Source organism: Panthera leo, chromosome B2 (genome assembly GCF_018350215.1).
Source record: "Panthera leo isolate Ple1 chromosome B2, P.leo_Ple1_pat1.1, whole genome shotgun sequence".
In the NCBI taxonomy this organism is placed as follows: domain Eukaryota; kingdom Metazoa; phylum Chordata; class Mammalia; order Carnivora; family Felidae; genus Panthera; species Panthera leo.
The window spans coordinates 62,232,402-62,257,604 of NC_056683.1; the positions used below are offsets into that span (position 1 = coordinate 62,232,402).

A 25,203-nucleotide genomic window follows, 5' to 3' on the forward strand; every position below is an offset into this window, starting at 1 on the left:
ATGTGCCCAGTCGAGAAGGGATAGGCAGTAATTGTCCTCAGGAACTCTAGATCTATAATCACAGCCTTTCTCCAGGTCATGGTTGAGGTTTATTGTCAGCAGTGAAGAAAACCAGTCCTGCTTCATGAGTTGAGATGCCAACCTGCACCAAATCCACTGAGAGCAGTGATAGATGTCAGACGTGATTTGTTTAGGGAGAAAATATTGTTTTCCAACCAGTGCAAAAATTATGCTGAGTGCTTGAAAGCACTGACACAGTATTTATAAGGTTTATGAGTCATTTTAGTGTTTACTCTGGGGATGGTGGCGACTAAAACACAATGACACAGTGCCATGCGAGTAATTTTGAGAAAATGGTCCACACTGTCATTTTGCATTATCCAGCTTGTTTGAGAACTTTATTATGATGTACACATTGCAAAAATACTCATGTGCATATGAATACATGCCACATGGTTTTTACAGTGATGTGTAAGGTAACCAAAGGTTTTTACCTGATTAACCAGATGGGGAGAACAATATTTCTGAGCTATTTCAGTGAAGTACAGATGTCAGCAATAAACCCATACATGTGTATTCTAAGAACATTATAGGGTGAAGAGTGACTTCACATTGTAAAGGGGGCAGTATATCATCATTTAAAAAATCTGGTTTAGCAGGGTGCCGGGGTGGCTCAGTCAGTTAAGCATCCAACTTTGGCTCAGCTCATGATCTCACCATTCATGAGTTCAAGCCCCACAACGGGCTCTGTGCTTACAGCTCAGAGCCTGGAGCCTGCTTCAGATTCTGGGTATCCCTCTCTCTCTGCCCCTTCTCCATTCAATCTCTCTCTCTCCTTCAAAAATAAAAATTAAAAAAATAAATAAAATGTGATTTAGCTTACAGTTGCCGAGCCTTATAATTCCTTCATCACTAATGTCTACCTGGAGTATCAAGATTAAAAATCTTTCAAGTATTCAATTCTTTATAGACCAAAATTAAGTAAAAGTTAAAAAGAAATTGTATAATTTAGGGCTATGCTATTCTTGAACTATAGCTATCTTGTGGGTCTTCTGTGTTAATATTATCTATAATATGTTTATGTAACAAAATTTGTTCTAAGTGAATGGATGCATGATGCCTTTTTGATTGACAATTAAGACTGAACATTTGTGGGCTTTAAGCAAGATACATAATATATCCACACACAGTTTTCAGAAGATGTTAACACTTGAGGTGTTGAAGAGGAGAAAAGTGTCCCATCTCTAAGTAGGCCTCTCTTTTTCTTCAGAAATAAGCTTTTCAGATAGCCCTAGGCTATGATAAAAATATTCAGGTTTTAAAGTGACATATCTTGATGGCTTATTATCAGATTTTTGCTCCTTACATGAAGAAAAATATTTTATTTGGCACAAAAATTTATTTCCATCAGAACTTTTTTCATACTTGCTAATTGAACTAATAACTGTCAAAAAGATTATTTATGGGGAATTAAATCAAATCATATAAGTGCTTCTGTTAAAATAGATGTCTGTAAATATATGTTTTCTGTTTTAGCGGGGAGTAAAAATATGAATATTGGCCCCATTATTATTGCATTTTCAATAATTCGGATTGAATAATTTTATAGCTGATAAATTAATAGCAGAGTCTCAGAACTCTTCATTCTAACACTGAAATGAACAATGACATATCCATTATTTTTTCATTGACCCTTAAGAATACCCTGTAACAGTGCTATAAGAACACAGAGCAGATTTCCGTTATAGGGCAAGTCTTTTTCAGAATTTCTCAAAGGAAATTTTTACGGAAAAACCAAAAGAACCTTGTTTAAATGGGCTTTGCAAATCCCAAAGACCACATCATTGGAGGCCTCATGGGGTTCAGAGAAACTCTTTTTGACCTTCTAACTTCATATTGCCTAACACCAGCAACAGGTGTGTGTCCTACCACCTGTGAATGCACCACACTAACATTGGCCACGGTCTAAGAGAATAGGAGCATCTTCCCATATCCTCATGTCTCCTGTGAACAGAAGTGCCATAGAAATACACTGGAGCAAATGGACTAGCTACCTACCTGTAAAATACTGGGTAATGACTCCTATCAACTACTTGATTATCCCATAGGAGATTTTAGAAATATGATTTTACCTCTACTGCTTTTTTCCACTTCAAACTATTTTTCACAATAATCCAAGACAATTTGTATGGATTTTATTTATTAAAAATGTATAAGCAATATAAGAAATATTTCCTTCGATTTAGAGGGAGACTGGATACAGGTATACTTATTTTTATTTCTATGTATTTTTGACACGCAGTAACATAATTTGGTCATTTGTAGTCTTTATTGATTCTTCCAATATGAATTCAAAAGTCTTTTCCCATATTTACTTTTGCAATCTTCCTGTGAAGGAGGCGGGTGTATGCAGTGGAGGAATATAGCCTTGCAGTTTAAGAAGGAGAAAAGAAACGAAACCATATAACTGGCATTTTAAATGTGATGTATATGGGGCTTGATTTATTCTAAATGTGCCTTTGCCTTTAGTGGATCCAATTTTAAAACCAAATCATTTCAAGTCAGAAGGGAAGGGAGAAATGCTCACTTTGGTGCTGTCAATTATATTCCACATTAAAAAAAAAAAAAAGTAAATTGATTATTTGCATAACAATTTGTTGTGACCTTCAGAGTTGACATCTTAATATGTAAATTTTGTAAAATTTGTATTCCTGAAAATACAGTTTCTTTTTCTGGAGCAACTTTCTCTATTGAATTGCTTTAGTAGATGCCTCTGACAAACGAGAAAACAGAAAGGGGGAATAAGAAGAAAAAACATTAAACCAAATGATTTATCACACATTACTTTCAGCAACAAAAACTAGGTCTTGGAAGCTAATATGTATAATACCTCATAAGACAGAATCTAATAGAATAAATATAGTTGCTTCCTTCATTTATTCGTCATTTCATGATTGGAATTCATTTGCATTAAGCACATAACGACATCTACTATTTACTATTCTCCACATTGCTATGGAAATTCAAACCACACAAGTTATGAAACCTTTGAAATAGTTACTGTTGCTAGGAAACCACTTTCTTAGTGCCTGCACATTCTTCTCATCTCTCCTGTCTCTGGCTGTGCCTGGCTCTAAGACAATCTTACAGCTTAATGTCAGAGGGGGAAAATAACAAGATTGTGATACAAAATAAGCTACAATAAAACCCTTTCACTAAATGGAAGGAAAAAGGCAAGTACTTAAATAGATAATTTTGTTGTATCAGTATGTGAGGGTCCCGTGGCTGCTCTGTAGTGGAAGGAGAAGGGCCAAGCTCCTCTTTTCTCTTCCCCCAGCACTGGCAGGAGGTCTAGGCTGCACCAGATGAGGTCCCAGAATCTTCATCCAACCCACAAAGTGATTTTGTAATAAAATGCTTAAAATAAACATGAACAGCTTTTTCTTTCTTTTTTTCCCTCATTCTCTCTTTCTCTCATTCCCCTCTACCTTTTTTTTTCTTCCATTTCCAGTTGGTCTATTTCCATAAAGGATACAGATAAACAAAATGATTTACAATCACATGGCAGTGAATATATGAAACAGACAAGCATCCTTACCTATCTTATCTAAAACCAATATTCTCTCAAACCATTAAAAAAATAAATGAAGCCAATAGTGGTGAAATAACTAGATAGCAATTTGAAAAGCAGTCGTATTGCATATAATATAGTTCAGATGGAGAGTTGCATGAATCTCCAAGCCTGACCATATACAGGGAAATTAGGTGTGACTCCTTATTATAGAAACGTGTATCTGTGCACTCCCTTACTGAAAGGCAGCAAGAGTTTCAGTTAGTCTTTGGAGATGAGGGAGTGGGTGATAGGAAACTTCAAAACATAATGGGGTCCTGAGAGGGAAAATGGGGTTAGAGGATTAAGGGAGTGAAAATTTCAAGTAAGGGAAGATGGAGAGAGATTACTAGGCATGTGGTTTCCATGGAATGCACCTATGGTGAATATAGAGTGGTCTTCTCTGGGACCATCTGGGATACATGGAGGAATAAAGCAAGTGATGTGTTCCTAGACACTTGAGTGATTTAAAAAAAAATTGGTTGTAACTGTAACACCAAGAGAAAGGCAATACTTACATTTGAGGGCATAGCATTGATTAAGTGATATTTTAGAGCTTTCCCATGGGGGTGTTCAGTGGCCATGGTAAGAAGCCACTGTCATGAAGAAGCTCAGTAGATTTTATAAAGTTAGTGAGTGGTCCAGGATGGGAGGGTCAGGGTACTACTGATCCTAAGATTTTCAGCTTGCTCAGAAGAACAAAGATTTAACAAGGAAGTACGTTGCTAAGAGCCTTGTCTTTGTCACGCTGAATTGAAAGTTCAGGAAGAAAAACATTTAAAGATTATTTTGTTTTGTTTTCTGGGAATAGGAGATTAGCTCATGGTACTGCAATAAAACTGGATTTTATCAGGGGCACCTGGTGGCTCAGTTGGTTAAGCGCCCGACTTCCGCTCAGGTCATGATTTTATGGTCCGTGAGTTTGAGCCCCACGTCAGGATCTGTGCTGAGAGCTCAGAGCCTGGAGCCTGCTTCAGATTCTGTATCTCCATCTCTCTGCCCCTCCCCTGCTGGCGCGCTCGCTCTCTCTCTCTCAAAAATAAATGTTAAAAAAAATTAAAAAACAAAACAAAACTGAATTTTATCAGAACAGAGAATAGAAAGCACAAAGACTGCCTTTAAATAGGAACATGGATGGGACATAAACAAGGAGGATAAGCTTATATTACTGTATTCTTATTTCCAGAAATCAGCTCATTCCACTTCTTAAGCAAGGGAATATATAAATCCTACCTCTCCTTCCAGAGTAGGCTTTCCTGACCTGAGCATACTTGCAGTTATATTATGAATATTTACATCAGTCTGAATCTGCACTTTTGGTTCTCCAAGCCCATGCAGAGATCTAGGAGTTTAACAAGAGCACGAAATCAGATGAGTGAAATGGCATCAGTGAACAAATTGAAACACAGAGTTCATGGCAGAGATTGCCAAACTCAGGCATGTCTGCTAGGTGGTACCCAACCATGTCTTGCTTTACCTAAAATTCTTCTGAGTATCTGGCCAAGTGGATAGGCAAATCCCACTTCCCACTCCTGCCACTTCCCTGGGGTTCCACTCTGCAACATTGTTAAACTGGTGGCAGGAAGTCAAGTATGTCTGGAATAGAGGCTTGAAATAAATGGAAGTGTGGAGGTCATGAATTAGGATTTTAGGTCCTGCCTCAAAGTGGATGGCAAGAGGCTCAGATGAAGTATCTTCTGTGAAGGTAGGGGTGTTGGATCTGACACACAGCTTCCTCCCCCCTTTTCTCATTCACATGCCAAAGAAATGCTGTTCCGTTTTTCAGATCACATATGTGACTTGCCCTCTAGGGAAGCTTGTGCTGTGCCCAAAACTGATACCAAAAAAGCTAAAAATCTAGTTTTGAGAGTAAGTGATCCTTTAGCTGTTAAAAGATTACAGTAGAAAGTCATCAGGACTGAAATTTAGGACTGAAGTCCCTATTTTCCTTCTATGTATAGCAAACAACAAACCGTTTTTTATTCCCTTTGTTCTCAGAGAAGTCAGGTAATACTTTCACAACGTGAAGTCATTCGTGTTGATTATGGCAGTTGCGTAATACACATGAAATTGAGAAGAACCTTATTGGTTAATTTAATGATTAAATTACATGGAATTTAATATGATTAAAAAGAGCTGAGTCATTTGTTTAATATGAATCAATAATAAACATCAGATTCAGAAAAAAAATACAGAGTACATAAAAAACTCCCTCCTCCCCTAAGCTACCACACTCAAATAATTATAAAAATGTAACTCAATTTCTTTTCTTGTCTTAAAATGATCTCCGGAGTAGGAAATGAGGAATAACTGGAGGTAAAACTGGCTTCTTAAAAGGTAGAGATTTGGGGTCTGAGCTGCTTGGTAGCTAAATACAGAGCCCATTTCAAACAGAGCAGCTCTTTCCTGCGCGGCTTCTCTGAATTGCAACGCTGCCAGACACCGCTCGGTGCTCTTCCCCAGCAATCTCTAAATCTGGCACCAGCTTTCACAGTGACACTCTGCCAACTGCCTTCAGAGTGAGGACCAACCGAGAGGCTCTCAGCTTGCTGCTCCTGAGAGGAAGCAGATCGCTCTCCTGTGGGGGACGAGGGAAGTGAGACACACCCCTGCACACTTCTTTGAATTCATGTCTCACCCAGGAATGCATCCACAATAAATGGGCATATAGCTTTGCAGGAGTTTTTAGAGCAGCCCCCAGCTGGAACCAGCCGGGACAACTCTGGTGGTGCCCCTGGTAGATACTTTCAGAAGACAGCCTCCATAGCATATTCTTTTTACCTCATCTTGTTTTTGAAGATGTTTCTTGGTATGCTTTTTTCATTCCACAACATGACATCAGATTTCCTTAAAGTGCCCTATATATTCCAAGGCTATTTACATACCTGTTCCTTGCTACTCCCCCAATACTTTTTAACCCTCTGTCTGGCTGTCACTTATGGCGAAAGACCCATTGCAGAGTATTATAAAGAGAGGACATTTTGGAGACTAGATTTTAATTGTGCCGGAATAAGGCAAGTGTCTAATTACTCATGGCAAGTTTACTTAAAAATTGTATTTACTTGTCTTATGTAAGTTTAAAAAATGATAACATTGCAAGATGTGAGAGTTACATAAAAATTTTTAATTAAATTGTTACCTAAAATAAGTGCCTTGTTCCCTACGAAAAGTAATAAGTTAGGTGAAAGAGCTTAAATAATAAATCTATGAATCTTCTAACAATTTTTTTTCTTCAGTCTTAATCACAAGCCAAGAAACACCAAGACTGTTATTGTCCAGCACTGTAAATATGACAGTTGGCACAGAAGAGTTCAATATCAGGATGGAATAGGCTGATAGAGATTCTGTCTTTGTTTTTTGTGCTTCCTTCTTATCTAGAATTAATACTATTTCTTGTGGTCTTGCTTTTTAAACAATTCCAGTTGTTCCCCAACAGTTCGATCCACATTGATTCACCAAAGATAAAAGTCATTTTGTTTACTTGATGGAAAATTCAATTAATTATCAAAACGTTTCCAAATAGCTGCAGATGCATTTCCCAGCTACTGTCTTGCCTAAAACACCCTTTTCTGTGACATGGAATATGCATTATGAAATCTAGCCTAATCATTCTTCCCTGACAGTGTTGGACAAATATTTAAGGCTAATTCATCTAGATCGCCTGAATGCACTTTTAAAATTTTGTAAAAATCGAACAGAGCATTTGGAATCGAGGTGAATTTCTCCTGCAGAGCTTTCTGAATTAGAAGTAACTGAAGCCCTAAAAGTGTCAGAGAGTCTAGCACTTAAATTACAGCATTTATATGATCACTAAAATGACTTTGAATTTACTGGAGAATTTTTATGTTTTTCTGTTTTATATTTCTTCTGAATAGCATTGACTGATTCACAAAGCTGACATCATTCTCCAGAGTAGAAATGCCCTTAATCCATTGTCATATTTGGGAACTGGGGAATTTAAAGTATTGATTTTGTATGTGTATGTTATGAAAAAGAGTAAGATTTCTTCTGTATCTCCTTCACACGATCAGATAGTGGATTTTGAAGAGAAACTTACAGAAGTTGCTTTTCCATATTTCATTGTCAGACAAAAATAGCCTTGGCAGCTACACTCTGAAGGTCTGAAAATAGAGAGTGGTTAGTGGGTACCAGTTCAATTACTGTTGGTGTTACCAAGTGCCACTCTCATATGTTATATATGCCAGTATTTAGAAATAGATTTGAAAAAAACCCTTCATGTGACAAGCTCCTGGAAGGCAATATTTTGAACATATTACTTATCTACCTTTATAAATTGTGTTTCTTTAACAGTTGCCTTTGGCACAAACAGAAAATTAGCATGTACCTATTTTTCTGACAAATATACTTTCTTAGTGTTTTCTCCCAATGCAGATTTCTGTGTAGCAAACAGTGATCGTCTGGCAAACACTAGACACATTACCAATTTCTTTATTATTAGTGTGTCACTCTAGGACCTACAGATATTACTTCTTAATCTAAAAAGGAGGAGCCTGAAAGCATTTGAATCCAAAGAATCTAACTTTGTCCTTGTCATGTCTCTTTCAAGGGAGAAGCTGTACGATTTAGTTCTCAATATTTATCCAATTCTTCAGGAAAAGATGATGAGAGTAGATTTCACTGAGCCTATGCTTATACCAATGTGTTTTAAAGACCAAAGAAGAAATTATCTTGCTCAATTATATCAGGGAACTTCTCATCCTTTTTTCCCAGTAAATCTCAGATTAAAAGATATCAGAATCATAGGATAGAAAAGAGGCCAGAGAGCACTGAGTTCATCCTCCACTCCCTAAATTCATGGCAAGAGTGATCACATCACCAGGATTAGAACCTAAGGTGGAAAAAAAGAAATAGACAAGGTCTCATCATACATACTGGTTGGCCAGGAGTCTGCAGTGGTGACTAAACCTTATGTCACTTTCCAAATCTTTCAGTAATGACAATCTTTTCAGTTGCTGAAAACAACTTAATAGGCTCAGTTTTCTTCTGGCCAACATGTATACTATGCACATCTCACAGTAAAACAGTGACAGGATATTTTATGCCAGTGCTTCTCAAAAGTAAAGATCATTCATTATGTGTTCACTTTCGTCATCTGTGTGATGGAGCTACTGTCACACAGGGGATATGTGACATCATCTCTGCTTTGTTTTTTAATCCAACAAAACAGATTAGAATAAACTAGAGGGAGAATATCAATACTGTGAAGCCAAAACAACAAAATATGAACAAAATGACCTTGCCATTGACTTGGATAAGAAGCAACTGCGATAATGTCTATCAATAGCTTGTTAGGAGCCTAATGAGCCACAGGAAGTGGAAAAAAGACCTGTTGATGCAAAGGCATCATATGATCAGAATAACTCTCAATTGATTTCTGTGTTTCTTCTTCATCCATTCATGTTTACTCGTTTAATAAAGGATTTAATGTTCACATTTCCTTGTGGTATGTGTTTCTTGATTCAGAATCCAATTGTGAATGGGTGTTAAGGAAATTTGGCTTTGCTAAGTGATCTTCTTCTTCTTCTTCTTCTTCTTCTTCTTCTTAACAACCAGAGACAAGGTGTTTTTGTTATCTTTCTGTTTCATTGTGTTTTCTTTTTACACCAGGGCACATAGTACTTGAAGGGAGATAAGAAATCATTTCCCCAGTAGGATCCCTTACATGAGACATAATGGGAAAATCCCAAATCAATTCCAGTTGAAGATCATTGAGTAATCTCATTTTCACAATGTTTAAAGCTATTATGAAGATTATGCCACACCAAATAGTAAATCCCCCTTGAAAGACACACACATTGTTTGTAACAGTGAAAATAAAATCTGCCCGCTGGCAAGAATTGCTGTTCAGCCAGACACAGCCATTGTGATAACTGAGGACTTCCCAGTGCTTCCCTCTATAGATTATGGCAAGTGATCAATTTCCTTAGCATAAAGTCCAGGTATACCAGTATACATTTTAAGAAGTAAACAAAATGGGTATTAGATCATAAAACAATGATAACTGCTTTCTCAGTTGATTGCCAATATAGACAGTATCTTGTCATTACCAAGAGAGAAGGAAATTGATGTTTCTCCCTCACCCCCACAGGTTCAGGATGCATTTAGATGCCGATTGAGAAACTGTCAGGATCCAATCAATGCTGATTCTTCAAGTTCTTTTCCTAATGGGCATGCTCAAATAATGGTGAGCTTTTATTTTTCTTCTGATGGTTGATTAAGTCATGATTTGTGAAGGGCATAAACAAACTTTGAGTGACTTTGGCTTTAGTTCATGAACAGACTGAGAGACACCAGATAACCATTCTCTCTGGATTGCTTAGGAGGAGAGGATCTGTTATTGGCCCCTTGGTGCCTTGAGTATAGGGTCTCCATGCAACATCAGAGTACTCTCATCCGTGCACAAAATTAGGGATAACAGTTTGTCCACAGGAATATGTTTGTTTACAGATCAGAATACTGTGGACCTTCACTTCTAGTCTTAAAGCACTGGTTCTCGACCTTGTTTGTGTATTAGAATCCACACTCCAGATCAATGAAATCAGAATCTCTGGAGTGGGACCTACATATCAGTGGTTCCAATATGCAGCCCAAGATTAGAACCACTGCCCTCAAATAGAAGAGGGTAGCCACAATTCCACTAAAAGGGCTGTCATTATACATGGGCTCCAACTATTGAGATTAAGGGGTACTTTAGGCATCGGCACTTTGGTATCTTTTAGAAATAAGATTTAAACTATGATTTGTTAAAATCAGGGCTCAGAGATTTCTTTTACAAAATATTTAATTTATTATGAATGTTTTGGGATTAGGCAACATAAAATAGTGTAAGCTATGTACTAGTAGCTAAGACTTGAGAAGGAATAATCAATTCTGTGTTAAAAACAAATATTGAAATTTCTAATTTAAAATATTAAAAAATTCTAAATAATATCGTCCAGTATATGACCAGAAGAGCTTGATTAAGATGGGCTAATTTAATTTTACCATTTAAAAAAAGTACATGAGTTATTTAAAATAAAAGTTTTAGGAAAATTCGGAGATGAAACTGAACCCTAGCAGGTTGTAGACCAGCTTAGTATTGTTTAATCTTCCATTTTAATTCCTAAACCTAAAAGTCTTTTGTCAATTTGAATGAAAATGGATCATGAGAAGAGCCTAGTTTGACTACCAAGGTTTGACAAAGCTGTACTATAAGATACTATATTATAAACAATATATTCAAAGTGAATACTTTGAGAATACAAAAAGACATGTATTTAAGTATGTTTGTAATAGTGCGATTCTTTTTTATTGTGGTTTAAGGAATTTCCTTGAAATTCTATCCTTTTGTATATGGTGTCAGTCTCCTGACTGAAGATGACAGTGGGTATTGTATTGCTTTATTAAAATTGTATGCCATTTTTCCACTGCTTTTATTCAGCATTCGGTCTCTAGGAAGTAGTCTTGAACACAATTTGATTATTCCTTGAGAATTTTTTTTTGCACAAAATAATAATCTAGTGCTGCCTAGTCAGATATCTGTAAACTTCAGTTAATCTAGTTAGTAAAAGTCACTTGAGGTCTTCATCAAATGATGATTCTATACCTTATTATTTCTTGTTACAGACAGACTTTGAAAAGGATGTAGACATTGCTTGTCGATCAGGTAAGAATATTTGGATTTTGAAAATATCATTAGGGATGTTAAATCATTTTTATGATTTTTATTTTAAAGAAAATGCTGCAGTTTACATACCACATATTACTGCGGATGAATAGAGAATCTTCCAAAGGGAAACATTTCAGTAGCAGAATGTGGTGGAGAGGGAGGGGTGGGGGGTGAAGGGCGAATGAGGATTGAGAAACTAAGAATTAGGAAGCACAGCAACAGGAGAAAAAGCATTGACTTAGAGACCTAACACTTCCATTCCACTGCTTACTGGTTGTCAGGTGTAAGGCCAGGTTAGCCTCTTTGTGCCTCAGTTCTATCATCTGTGAAATATGGGTTGTTGCAAGGATCAAATACATTGTGTGTGTTTGTGTGGATCATACTGCTGCTATTGTTATATTCTTAGCAAGGCCCAGAAGAAACCATGCAGCAGTCTCTGCCTTAGAGCGCTAGGGTCCGTCCCATGGACATGGTCTCTGATGGCTATCCTCAGCCTGTGGCTAAACCCTCACCAGGAGTAGATGATTCAAGAGTTTCAAAGGAAACTACTTGTTTAACTTTTTGGATAATTCCAGTTGTTGCAAAAGTTTCTTTATATTGGGATATATAACATACCTTATTTTACCTTGTATTCATTGACTTTAGTGCTACTCTCTAGAATAAGACTGGATATCTACTTCATCTAAATATCTGGATGTTTAAAAGCAAATACTATTTAGTCCAATCCAAGTCCTTTTTCTCCAGACTAAACAAACCATGTTTCCTCATTCATTCCTCATAGCATTCCTCACCGGCAAGCATGGTCCCCCACATAGCCTCCAATTTGTCAATAATTTTAAAATTATGGTGCCCAAATGTACACATTTGTTCAACATGTCTCATAGTTGGCTCTTTGCTTATATTAATGTTATCTACATTTGCATATTATTTCATAGCAACTGGTATATTACTACTGTCAACTTGTCATGTAAACCTCAAAGACTTTTTATAGTAGTTGTCACAACTTTACCAGTATAGGATTATATAAAGGCTCTGGGTTTTTTTCCCTTGAAGAAAAATCTGGCCTTGCATTTATCTCTGTTTGCTAGTTTCAGGTTAGTGTTCTATCCATTTGAAATTTTTTGGCCATTGAAAGTTTGATAAGAATATTTTCTGAACATTTATTCAAACTGTCAATAAAAAAGTGGGATGGGAGAAGAGTATAGATCCCTGCTGTGTTCAGTAGGGCACCTCCCACCTACCCCACACTGACTCCCTTTAAGTATATTTTTCAGACTCAACTGATAAACATTAAACATCTATGCAGGCTCAGAGATTACAGAGTTGTTATAATCACAAGAATATGAGAGACTAAGTTCATACTCTCATTTCTTTTTTTAAATGCTTATTTAGCTATTTATGAGAGGCAGGGGATGGGCAGAGAGAGAAGGAGAGAGAATCCCAAGCAGGCTCTGCACTGTCAGCATGGAGCTAGATGTGGGGCTCAAACTCATGAACCATGAGACCATGACCTAAGCCAAAATCAAGAATCAGATGCCTAACCAGCTGAGCCACCCAGGTTCCCCCATATTCTCAGTTCTGAATTTACTGAAAATACTCAATGTAGAATATGGTACTAGCAGAGCAGAATAACTGTCATAACTTGGGAGCACATAGTGGGCCTGGGGATAGGGTATTAGGAATCATTCTTTCTTGTTTAATATCTAACGAAATATTGCTGAGAAACAATCTTACTGGTGTTTGGATTTCTAAGTCTACCATTTCTGTTTTTGGAAAATTGATAAAACATTCTCCTTTGCTCCATCCGCCTCCGTAATTTCTCAAAGATCACTAACCATGGTGCCAGGTTCCACATCTGTGTTCCAAGATGGGACATGATCTGTCTGGGGTCCAGAAGCCTGACTTTATTTAAAATAACTAAGTATTCATTGGATTCCTATTTTCCTACCTTTAGTTTAGTTTTCTTTCAGTCTCTTTTGGTGTACTCTTCACAGTTCTCCTTGACAGAGAATCAAAATAGGAACAATTAGTTTTGCCCAGACCAGCAGTGTTAGCATCATCTGGGAACTTGTTAGAATTGCAGACTTTAGGCCCTACCCCAGACCTATGTGCTGGGGTACAGTAATCAGTGTTCTCACAAGCCATCCAGGTATTCTGATGTATGCTGAAGTTGCAAAACCACCGTGTTAGACCATCCTCTCCAAGCTGTGATCTCATTCATCAGTATTCATCCTGCTCTTTTGTTAAATGACCCCTTAGCCCCAGACTTCATTGCATTCTGGGATTTAGTATTCCTACCATTATTTTATTGGAAAATATTTTTGTAACGTTTTCATTTTTTGTCTGGGCCCTTTTTAACTGAGCTCATCGGGAACTTTCCTCTGAGTTTTTCTAGAGGTTTGTGTTCATGTACAAATAGATTTAATTTTAAAGTTTCAATTCATGGACTCTGAGTAATCTTTCTCTATGTTGAAATTCACTTTCCCAAAAGGTAGAATATATATCTGATAATGCAAAATATTTAGGTGCTTTTTGTTTTGTTGTGCCGTGTTTGGGTTTTGCCTTTCACAACTTAGTTAATTTCTCGTCAAAGTCCTATCCCTTCAACATCATGTCTGTATGTGTAGGTGGCATGCATTTGTTTATGTTTATCCAAAATTTGGATATCTATTTTAAGTAAGTCTAAGAGGAAGACCTATCTTTCATATCGAGTAGACACTATTTCATAAGAAGAATTATCTTTCCCCAAATATTTAAGATATATAATTTTTCAGTAAAGATAGCTGTGTCATTTGATAAAAATGTTGTGAGTAGAACTACAAATGGTATTAACTGATACAAAACTAAATGTAGCTTGTACAAATACAGATCATAAAATCAGTATTCAGTACCACAGTTTCACTTATAGTTTACAATATGTTCATAAAAGTATAAAATTATCTGTATGTCCTTAATGTCAAAAGACATGTGCCTGTAACTGCCTTTAAATTGTATTTCTATAAATTTTGGATTAATTTTTACATATAGTTAAGATTAAAAATTTAGAGATTTTTTAAAAGTATTTTATTCAGAATGTCATTAACTCTATTAATTTAACATACTTTGCCCATTAATGTTTTTATGCAAATTGTTCCTAGCAACCACAGTTTATCACTGATCTATTAAGAGGTTTAGAAATAACTTTTTAAAACTAAATGATTCTACCTTTTTATATAATAAATACAAAAAGTTACAACCAAATTGTGGATTAATAAAAAATATATAGGGGCGCCTGGGTGGCTCGATCAGTTGAGCGTCTGACTTCGGCTCAGGTCATGATCTCCCTGTTCATGAGTTCGAGCTTCGCATCGGGCTCAGTGCTGACAGCACAGAGCCGGGAGCCTGCTTCGAATTCTGTGTCTCCCTATCTGCTCCTCCCCCGCTCATGCTCTGTTTCTCTCTCTCTCTCTCTCTCTCTCTCTCTCTCTCTCTCTCCTTCAAAAAAAAAAAACATTAAAAAAATATATAGATGTAAGTTTAACTTGATTTTTAGTGTCTGAAACAGAGACCTAATACAATAATTATATACAGTATCTCAAAAGATAAAAGAGATTACATGAATGATGCTTTTTTTTGAATGATGCATATTTTGCAGTAATTTTGAAGGCTTCTTTATAGTGGGGAAAGACATTCGTGATCTGTTTTTCAACCTCTGCTTTAATGCATAATTATGATGCTATTTGAAAATTGGATAACAAAGGGTAAAATTCAGTATATCTGAAACTTTTCATGAGGAAACAATAAACCAAATATTTTATAGTTATCTATGCCTAATGACCTTTTCATTGACAATTGCTCTGCTTTGTACATAGAACAGCATTTGTGTTCTGTGTGCTTTCAATGCCAAAATTACCAAGAATATTTTTTTAGAATTTCATTCTTTCCTACCTCAAAACTGACAGTTGTTTACAACTAAGCGTGCTTCAAGTCATTCTGCTACTATTACTCATAATATATGACTTTCTTCTTATATAGAAACAAAAGAAAAAAACTAAAATATATTTCAGTCAGAAATTCTGAACCTTTTGTTGGTTTATTTTGGCTTGGTTTGGTTTCATTTTTCCCCTCTCTTAGTACAAGTTAGCATGCATTTTTAATTTTTCTAAGTCATTATTTTTCAAGCTTAAAATTGAATAGAGTTGTCAGAGACTCATACAGTGTTTCCTGCTTAAAGTCAGTGGCAATTTTAATACCCCCTCAAGGGCATTTGAGCATATGGATTGATCTTGTAAAGGAATTCTTTTTTTCCCACATGGAATTGAAGATGATAAATACTTTTGAACTCTGTATCTACCTTGACCATATGGACTTCATAGATAAATGCTCATTAATTTTCAACATGCATAATTTTAGAGGAATTTTTGATGCAGTAGGATGAAATTCTCATTGATTACCTCTCTCGAGAAGTATTTTAATGAATAGAACTTGCAGAATTCTTTAGGGGAAAAGCCTTGAGAAAAAGTCAAATTCATGTGAACGTATCCATAATTTCATAAAACTCTTTGCAGTAGATTGATGGAGAAACTTCCATGGTAATCTGCCTTTTCCCTGAAAAGCTATGCAGAGTTGTGTAAGAATAGGGTACTGAGATTTTTGAAAGTCCATTAATCAACTTTCCGATGTGTTTTAGTTATGGACTACCTATCAGAATCAATGAAGAGTGATTGAGTAATCTGGACCATCTACAAACAATAGATACACAGTTTCTTAAATATTGTTTTTTCGTTTACTAAGGAAATTATTTAGTAGAGAGATAGCAAAATACAGCAGTGAAAAAATAAAAACACATTGTCTTTTCTGAATTTTTATATCCTAACTTATAGTTCTTCACAAGGATATTGGTCCTTGCCGAGCAGCAACAATAACAGGAACACTCTCTAGGATTTCTCTAAATGATGATGAAGAAGAAAAGGGAACAAACCCTGAAGGGCTAAGCTATTCAACACTGCCGGGAAACGTCATTTCCAAAGTCATTATCCAGCAACCCACGGGTATGCACATGCCCATGAGTATGAATGAGCTGGGCAATCAGTGTTTGAAAAAAGAGAACAGTGAATTGCGAAGAACTGTGTACTTATGTACGGATGACAATTTGAGAGGAGCTGAAATGGATATAGTCCATCCTCAAGAAAGAATGATGGAAAGTGACTATATTGTGATGCCCAGAAGTTCTGTAAATACCCAGCCATCAATGAAAGAGGAAAGCAAAATGAATATTGGTATGGAAACCTTGCCACATGAAAGGTTATTGCACTACAAAGTGAATCCTGAATTCAACATGAATCCCCCTGTAATGGACCAGTTCAATATGAACTTAGATCAACACCTTGCACCCCAGGAACATATGCAGAATTTGCCCTTTGAGCCTCGCACAGCTGTGAAGAATTTCATGGCCTCTGAGTTGGATGATAATGCAGGACTATCAAGAAGTGAAACTGGGTCAACGATATCAATGAGTTCATTAGAGGTAAGCAACAGAATAAACCTTTCCTTGATATTTTAAACAGTTGATATTTGATAAATTGATTCATGTGACACTGGATTGAGTCACATGAAAAGAGTCACATTACCTCTTACAGTTATGTATCACACAAATATTTTAGGCATGTTGGGATTAAGATTCTAGATATTTTTTTTTTCCAGTAGTACATCAGAATGCCCTTTCTCAAGATCACGTTTTAAAAAAGGAGTCCTCTAGGGGCACCTGGGTGGCTCACTTGGTTAAGCATCCAACTTCACCTCAGGTCATGATCTCACGGTTTGTGAGTTCGAGCCCCGTGTTGGGCTCTGGGCTGACAGCTCGGAGCCTGGAGCCTGCTTCAGATTCTGTGTCTCCTTCTTTCTTTGCCCCTCCCCAACTTGTGCTCTGTCTCTCTATGTCTCTCAAAAAATAAATAAATGTAAGAAAAATTTTTTAAGAGGAGTCCTCTATAATTAAAAGGATAACTATCAGTCATAATTCTTTCAGAATGGGAACCAAGTAGAGCACTCAATAGAAAAAATAGAAGATCCTCCTGATGTTTGTCAGGTACTGGAGATCCTTCTGGTGGTTGAAGTAGTTCCTGGATGGCATTACAAACTCAAACCAAAATCTGGGTTTTCTGTATAAGAGCATCCATTAGAAATACCAAAATTGGAATGTTTCCGTGGGGTCTTCCATTACACTAATTATAAACTCTATTATTATGTTAGGTCAATATCTTTCAGAGTAAATGTTGTGATCTTAGCTCCTGCATAATGATGACCACTAAAACTTTTCATCTTAAATTGTGAACTCTCAGGAGGGATGTACATTGATCAGGTTAAGAGTCAGGACTCTCAGGTCCAACCACATGGCTTTTATAAAAAAAGCATATTCCCCTCAGCTTCTTTTTTGCTCATAAAGTGAAGTACAGAGTAGTCAACTGTTAGCAGTATCATTCATAATTTATTTCAGTTAATCAAGTAAGATCTAAGGAATGTGTCTTGCTTTTTTGTGACATGCATCATATCACTGTTTTATAAGTGACTTTTATATCTTGTATCTTGAAATTTTGCTGTAAACTACATGTATTCTATTACATATGTTCAGTATACAATGCTGATCTATTACATATGTTCAACATATAATGCAATACATGCATTCTTTTGTATGTCTTGCCAATTGTTTTAATATTCTAGATCATTTCATAAGACACTAGTTAGAGAAAGATACTAGAACTGGTTGCTTCCCCTTTCCATCAGATATATGATGATCACTGTATGTTCTAGTGTTCAAAAGTGCCCAGAGACAATTATACATCCCTACTCCTCACAAAGCCATTCCTTCTACTACATCAACATGAAGAGAGATCCTGTAAGGCTAGAGTAACTTGGTGAGTGGTATGATTTTGAGATTTTTTTTCCCCAACTGGACCAAGGAACTTCTAGACTAAAATGGGAAAGTGAATGGGATCAGAATAAATCCCTAGATTCTAGATCAACCTTAAATACAATGGGGTTTCTGAGAAGAACCATCCCTTAGAACCAAAAGAATAGGGACAGTGAGGCCAAATTAAATCTAGAGTGGCAGGAGCTCCCACTAGACAAAAGTGTTCCATCTTTCTCAATTAACAGAATAGCTACTATGTCTCTGTGTCTAACTGGTATCCCAGAGACTAGCATTACTACAGTAATGACTACATAAGCACAAGCTACATAATGTTTATATAAAATCACAAAAGTTTCAAAACGATTTTCTGTGAGTGTGCATATAATAATATAACATCCTAAGTAATCATAATTCTGATGTACTACTTGAAAATCATAATGATCGTATGGCGTCTTCTATATGGAATGGCTCTTTAAATTGTGCTACAGGGGTTAGAATGGAATTATATTAAAATATTTTGCTTATTATAAAAATGCTTTACATCTAAAGCCTAAAAACCCTTCCAGGTTTGAGATTGTACAGGTTGTGTGTGCTTGAACAATAGACTGAATTTCCAAGTGCTGCTTTGTTCGGTTTGTAATTTTTCCAAATCTCCATATCCTTATTACTAACTATAAGCATCATATATAACTGCGATTCAGCCAAAAGATCTACATTTAAATGACTTAGAGATCACAAGGCTTACATCTTGAAAAGGAAGAAAATGCAGGATTCAGAATGAAAATTCAGGTCCTCATTTTCATTCTTTAAGAGAATTTAATAGTAATTGCTTATGGGTGACCATTTTAGGAGACAGCTGAAAGAGAATATATAGATGTGGGAATGAATAATAAAAATTAGCATTTATATAGCATCTTTCATTAGTAGATCCTCAAATCACCTTAAAAACATGAATTAATTAATCTTCACAACACCTCTGTGCAATGGATAAGTTGTTATAATCCTTGAAGTAAAGTCATTTATTCAAGGTTACAGAGCAAGTGCATAGCACATCTAGGAAAAGAATCTTTCTGTCCTGATGATTTTTATGCTGTCTAAAAGAGACAGTAATGTGTCTGGACATTAGCAGGAGAGCAACTTTAAAGTTAGTTTTAACCCTTAACAGACACATGGTCTTATGGTGAATAAAGACATGAAATGGATAAAGTATAGGTATACAGAACTAGCAAATTTTGGAGACAGGACTGTGGGCCATGCAGATAAAGTCAATGGTGCTTTCCTTATTAGCAGAGTGATGCAATGTCAGGTCGAGTTATCAGTTCTGCTGGACTATATCTGTAGGGACAACTAGTGGGGGAGATGATATCCTGACATTAGAGAAAAAGCCAAAAGGTGACTGGAGTATCTACATAAAGAGGGGGTCAATAGTTCAACTTGAGTCGTCTCCCCCTCTGCGTGAGAAGGAAGATGGCAGCCACAGGAACATCCAGCTTGGGAAGCTGGATCAGCAGAAGATGGCCAGGTGCATCAGGATCCTTCCAAGGATATAATAAAAATGATGTTCATATTAATTCGGGAAGTTTCCTCCAGAGGGGTGGGTATTCACAAATTGCCATGGTGAGAAGTGGGGTGGAGTGGGAAAAAGAGAAGGTAAAAGCTGTCAGTTGTAGCACAGGATGTGATATTCATAAGAAAAAGTGAAGGCAAAGGAAAAACAAGATTTGAAGGAGAGGAAAAGAAAGCCAAGGAGTGGGTGTGTGTGTGTGTGTAGAAATGTTTACTCAAATAAGCAGGAGGCAACAAAGAAAGAGGGAGGCTCCCCAGCCCTGAAGGCAGTGCTAGCAGAAAAGGTTCCAGCCTCCAGGGGACTTTGTTTAGCTAACCCCCAATTATTTATTGGGTATAAAAAAATTTGATAAATGCATGAACTTTCCTTTTCTACTGCCTAGTATTACCTTCTTTTTCTTTCAATGTGTGGTCTTCCATCTTCTAAACTATATAAGCAATTCTGAACATTTTAGTTTCTAAAAGATTTAGTTTCCACAATGATGGGGTAATTACAATTTTCTTACGGTAGAAATCCTCACAATGGCTCCAGACCTCCATGTCCTCAAAGTGCTTTAAGGTTAAGAAGAATAAAATTGTCATTAGCACTTAAGTCATTCACCTTCAATAACTGAGAAAACAATGTGTTGATATTTGGTGTGTACATAAAGCAAATAACCACTAGGTGCTATGGAGCAGGTGGGGGGAAAATGGAGGTATCCTAGTTCTCAAGCCATTTTGAGGACTATGAAACATAGTTTAAATTTTGGATTGCAGTTCTATTTTTTTTTTGTTTGTTTTGTTTTGAAAAAAATCTAGAGATACCATTGTAAGAATACAGGTCAGTATTTGCTTTGAATCTTTGGAACAGGGGTATTTATTCCACAGCCTATAGCTGTTAGATTTAAAACGGAAACATTTCCTCACTCAAAAAATTTCCCAGTTTCTAAGCATGTCCTGGGCTTATTTGGCACATGGTCCCCTGCATCACTAAGAGTTGATGCCGATTCCTGTGCCTCTGGCTGACAGAGAAGATTGGCCACTAAGAAGCACTGGGGAGGGATTGGAGGTGGGCAGAAGAGAGAAATCCAGTATATTTCTCCCTCACTTTTTCTGCTTTAAGCAGCACCTTGTGTCTATTTAGCTGCTGTTCCCTAAGGCTTCCAGCTTCTTCCAGGTGCCTCAGCCCCCGGCTTAGGTCACAAGGTCATCTCCCTTTGTCCAGCCTTAGGGGATAGTCTCTTCTGCTAATCTCTGGGTTACTTCATGATCCTGTATGTGGCTTCTCAGCTCCACCATCACTTGAATTCTTATGGAACAATTTACTCAGATGTAAATACATTAAGTGGTCCCTCTCATTCTCCTGACAGACTTTGCCTTGGTTTTTCTTATTCATGAAGAAACTTTTAATGACTAATCAGAGTTAGGTAGTAGATTATGAAATGGTTTTATCAAAAGTAGAAAGTTTGCTACTCGAACTTTTCTGACCACGTTGGTGTGAACTTAACTATATATCTGAAAATCCCTCTCAATTTATAAATGGGTACGAAGGGACACCATTCTAGGCTAAATTTTTATACTCCGGTTTTCCTCTGGACATGAATTGTAGAGCTTTCACTATAATGGTTTTTAAAGGTAAAACATTTTAGCTATAATGTCACATTACAGTTGCCTCCCTTAGAGCTACTATGTGGATCAAATTAGATAATGGATGTGAAAAACCTTTGAAAATTGTAAGCACTTCAGATGTAAGGTTGTGTTATTATTATATCATTACCATTATATCTTGAATTTCTGTGAAGAAGCTTGAATGCTGTGCTAAATCGATATTTAGGATTTTAGACAAAATATTATGGCCTTACTTGGGAGCTGGGAGACTGTCACTAGCAGAAACCATTACAAAACTGACCATTGTGCAAAAGCTACGTTTTCTTTTTTACATTTTTTTCTCACATAGCTGTGGTGAAAGGGTGCCTCGCCCTTCTTTAGTGTTTTGTTTTTGCTCCTCTATTAGGGAATTTTGTTTATGCACACATACAAACAAAACTGGCGAAATATGTCATTTTGCAATATTTATTATCCTCAAGGTTTTTTTTCACAGATGTTTTCAATGGATTTGGTATCGAAGCTTTCTCCTTGAATGTGTCCATTGCTCGCTCTGCAATAAAAGTTTTAATGGCAGTCGTATTGCCATTTATTAGTCAGTGCAATTTATCCCTTGCAGTGAATTTTCTAGTGTCTTGTCCAGTTTAATTTGAAGTGACACAAACAATGAATTATTCCCTTTGAGAAATTATTCATCATTCTAGAGGATTTAGATATGAAGAGATGCCTTAATGCATATACTTGCTAAGTATTCCTCTGTGTAGCCTCATACTCTTGTGCATTTTCTTACACTTAAATCATCCTGAAATTTTTTCCCTTCTATTAGTGATAAGCCTGCATTCCCCTAAATTGTCTTGATCCTTTTGGCTGTCAGTTAATCCATTCATAATGGTTTTCTTTGTGTAGTCTGCCTGCTTATCTAAATTCTCCCAAAGAATGAGAAAAACAACAACAAAACAAAAATAAGAAACAAGTCCAATTATTTTGGACTTGTTTAGCTGCCATAGTGTACCTCCTTCAATTATTCATCCATAATTTTGTGAATTATTGTGCCAGGCCCTTTTGTAGATGCTGCGGACATAAAAGTGATCAAGGCAGATGTGGTAAATTTCCCTGTGGTAAATATACCCTATGGAATAGATAGATAACTAACTGTTAATGAATGGATACTCTAAAAGAGTGTGCTGGGCTGGGGAAGAACCATGGAATGTGAGGGAGAGACTTCTTTTGATAAAGTGGCCTGAGCTTTCTGAAGGGTTATGTAGGGTGAAGCTAAGAAGGAGCATGGCCTATGTGGATCTGGAGGGTGAGGAGATGGTTCAGGCAAAACAAGCTGCAGTGCAGGGGTCCTGAGATAGGAAAGAGCTTGGGATACTTTCACAGGATTAGAAGACCTGCAGAACAAGGGGTGAGCTCCATAAGATGTCGCTGGCATAGGAAAAAGAAACCAGATTTTGCAGAGCCTTGTATAAACAACGGAAGCAAGCAAAAACTGTTGAGTGAAAGATTGTCATGATCGTTTCTCCATCCATCCATCCATCCCTTTGATGATTTGGGAAAGAGAATTAGGATCCAGTAATATTAGGAGAGGGAGTACAGCAGAAAGCCTGAGGACAGTTAGGGAGGTACTGAAGTTACCCAGACAGGAGAGGAGAATGTCTTTGACTATAGAGGTGAAAGTGAAGATGGAGAAGAGTAGGTAGATCGAGAGAATTCAGAGGTGGAATAGATAGCACTTGCTGGTGGATGTGATGTGCAGGATGAGAGATGTGGGGAACAAAGCATGACTCCTAAGTCTCTGACTTGACCAGCTAGATAGCTGACATTTTCTGTGATTGGACAGACATGAAGAGGAAAGGGGTGTTTGGAACTTAAAGGATGGAATTTGCCAGCATGGAATGAATGCTACTATCGAGGAGAGAAGATGAGAAAAAAGAGAACTCAGGAACTCAACACTTAGAAGGCAGGGTGATAAGGAAGAGCCAGCAAAGAACACTTGAGAATGAGCCACAGCAAACAAGGCGAGGGAAGGTGGGGGGTGGGGTGGGGGGGAGGAAAAGCTAAAATGATGTGTTTTAATGAGGAAATGATTAAATTTCAAAAGCTTCTGAGAGTCCAGCAAGATAAGGACAGAAGGTTGACCTTGGAAATTGACCAGATGGAGCTCATCAGAGACCTTGACAAGAAGAATTTTAATGGAGTGTTGAGGACAGAATACAAGTTAGGATGAGTTCTAAGTGGAAAATTAGGAAAAGGAAACCACATAGAAGAACTGAAGAGATTTTTTTTATCACCTACTGTGACAAAAAGGATTATTTGTATCAAGTTATTTGAGAAGTTGGGGATCTAGAGACAGAGGGATTTATATCTTCATAAAATATTTTAGTACCAACCTGGCTTATTTTTTTTTTTTAGCATTTATTTATGTTTGAGAGAGAGAGAGAAAGACAGAATGTGAGCAGGAGAGGGGCAGAGAGAGAGGAAGACACAGAATCTGAAGTAGGCTCCAGTCTCTGAGCTGTCAGCACAGAGCCTGATGCAGGGCTCGAACTCACAAACCTTGAGATCATGACTTGAGCCCAAGTCAGATGCTTAAGTGACTGAGCCGCTCAGGCGCCCCCTCCCTGGCTTATTTTAAACTTATATGTACCAATTCTGCAGTTGTCAACTTAATCAGAAAAAAATTATCATGACCTGATCACTTTTATTGATTCTCATTTTTTAAAAATATAACCACTATTTGTAACCACTTTCATACATTACAATAACTTCCCAGCAAGCTCAGAGGGACATTTGAATAAACATGTAAGTCCGTCACAGTTTCTACAAACCAGTGCTTTGAAATACTTTCCAATATACTGCCTGTATACCAAGGGTAACAGAATTCAACATCTGGTTCTTGCATTATACCACAATTTCTCAGTACCAGATACCTCAAAATAAACTGGATTTTGCATTGGGAGACACATCATGGAAGTGGAGGTTGGCTACTGTTTGTGACTGTATCATTGGTCATGAAGTATTACAATGGTCTTTAAGTTACTGTAATCATCACAAATTATAATGCCATTAGCTCTTTTCTCAAATAAGTATCATATTGATGCTTTTTCTCTTTTAAAATATAATTGACAAAAGTTACTCTGCTTGACCTTACTTTATGGCTGGAAAGCATCTCTGTCCCACTGCTGTCAGCCTTGGATTGACTGGGTCCTCAAATGTTATTCTTGCTGAATTCTAGTAACAATCAGCAAACTATATCAGGCATCCTGGCTATAAAATATTACCACCCTTACCACTGAACAAGTAGTGAGAGACAGTGGACAAAATGCAGGGTTTGGAGTCAGAAGACCTGAGTGTGAATCCCAGCTCATTTGCTTACTACCCAGGTGAAGTGAGCAAGTCATTTTAACTACTCTGGGACTCAGTTTTCCTAATTCATAGAATAGATATAAAAAAATAATACTTTCCTGACCATCCCACAGGGCAGTTACCATGTTCAAATGTGAAAGCACTTTATAAACTATAAAAGGTTGGAACACTTGGTCAGTTTGTGGGGATATGAATTAGATGTCACAAATTTTAACTTCCCTTGGGCTCTGAAAATCTACCACATTTTTCCCATTCTCTAATTTTTAAGTCTTCACTGCTCACCCCCCACCCCCACCATCTTTAGGCTCTTTTGATTAAAATCTGTTTGCTTCATTTATTTTTTAGCCTAATCCTTTGAGGCTGCTAGTTCTGCTCTACCTTTATGTTAGAATTTAATTTTAATAAAATTAGAAGAGAGAGAAATCTACTCGTAGGAATATATCCATTTTCTTTTTCATATTTCATGTCAACATAGGTGCATAGGTGACATCTGTCGGAAGGAGAATCTATTTCTGA

General features: G+C 36.9%; 1 protein-coding gene and 1 long non-coding RNA gene across 3 annotated transcripts in view; one reads left to right on the forward strand and one right to left on the reverse strand.

Moving 5' to 3' along the window:
• Positions 1-25,203, forward strand: part of LOC122220060 (adhesion G protein-coupled receptor B3) — a 362,141-nt gene that overhangs the window by 309,722 nt on the left and 27,216 nt on the right. For both annotated transcript variants that reach the window (XM_042939127.1, XM_042939128.1), the window contains 3 exons: positions 9,720-9,815; positions 11,237-11,276; positions 16,142-16,785. In XM_042939127.1, the coding sequence (XP_042795061.1) occupies positions 9,720-9,815; positions 11,237-11,276; positions 16,142-16,785 (780 nt within the window). The remainder of the gene's footprint in view (positions 1-9,719; positions 9,816-11,236; positions 11,277-16,141; positions 16,786-25,203) is intronic.
• On the reverse strand, positions 2,259-8,639 carry LOC122220064. The gene is made up of 4 exons (XR_006202659.1): positions 8,504-8,639; positions 7,668-7,731; positions 4,844-4,952; positions 2,259-2,773 (listed from the first exon to the last, which is right to left on the reverse strand). It is a non-coding gene; the product is annotated as an uncharacterized LOC122220064 (long non-coding RNA).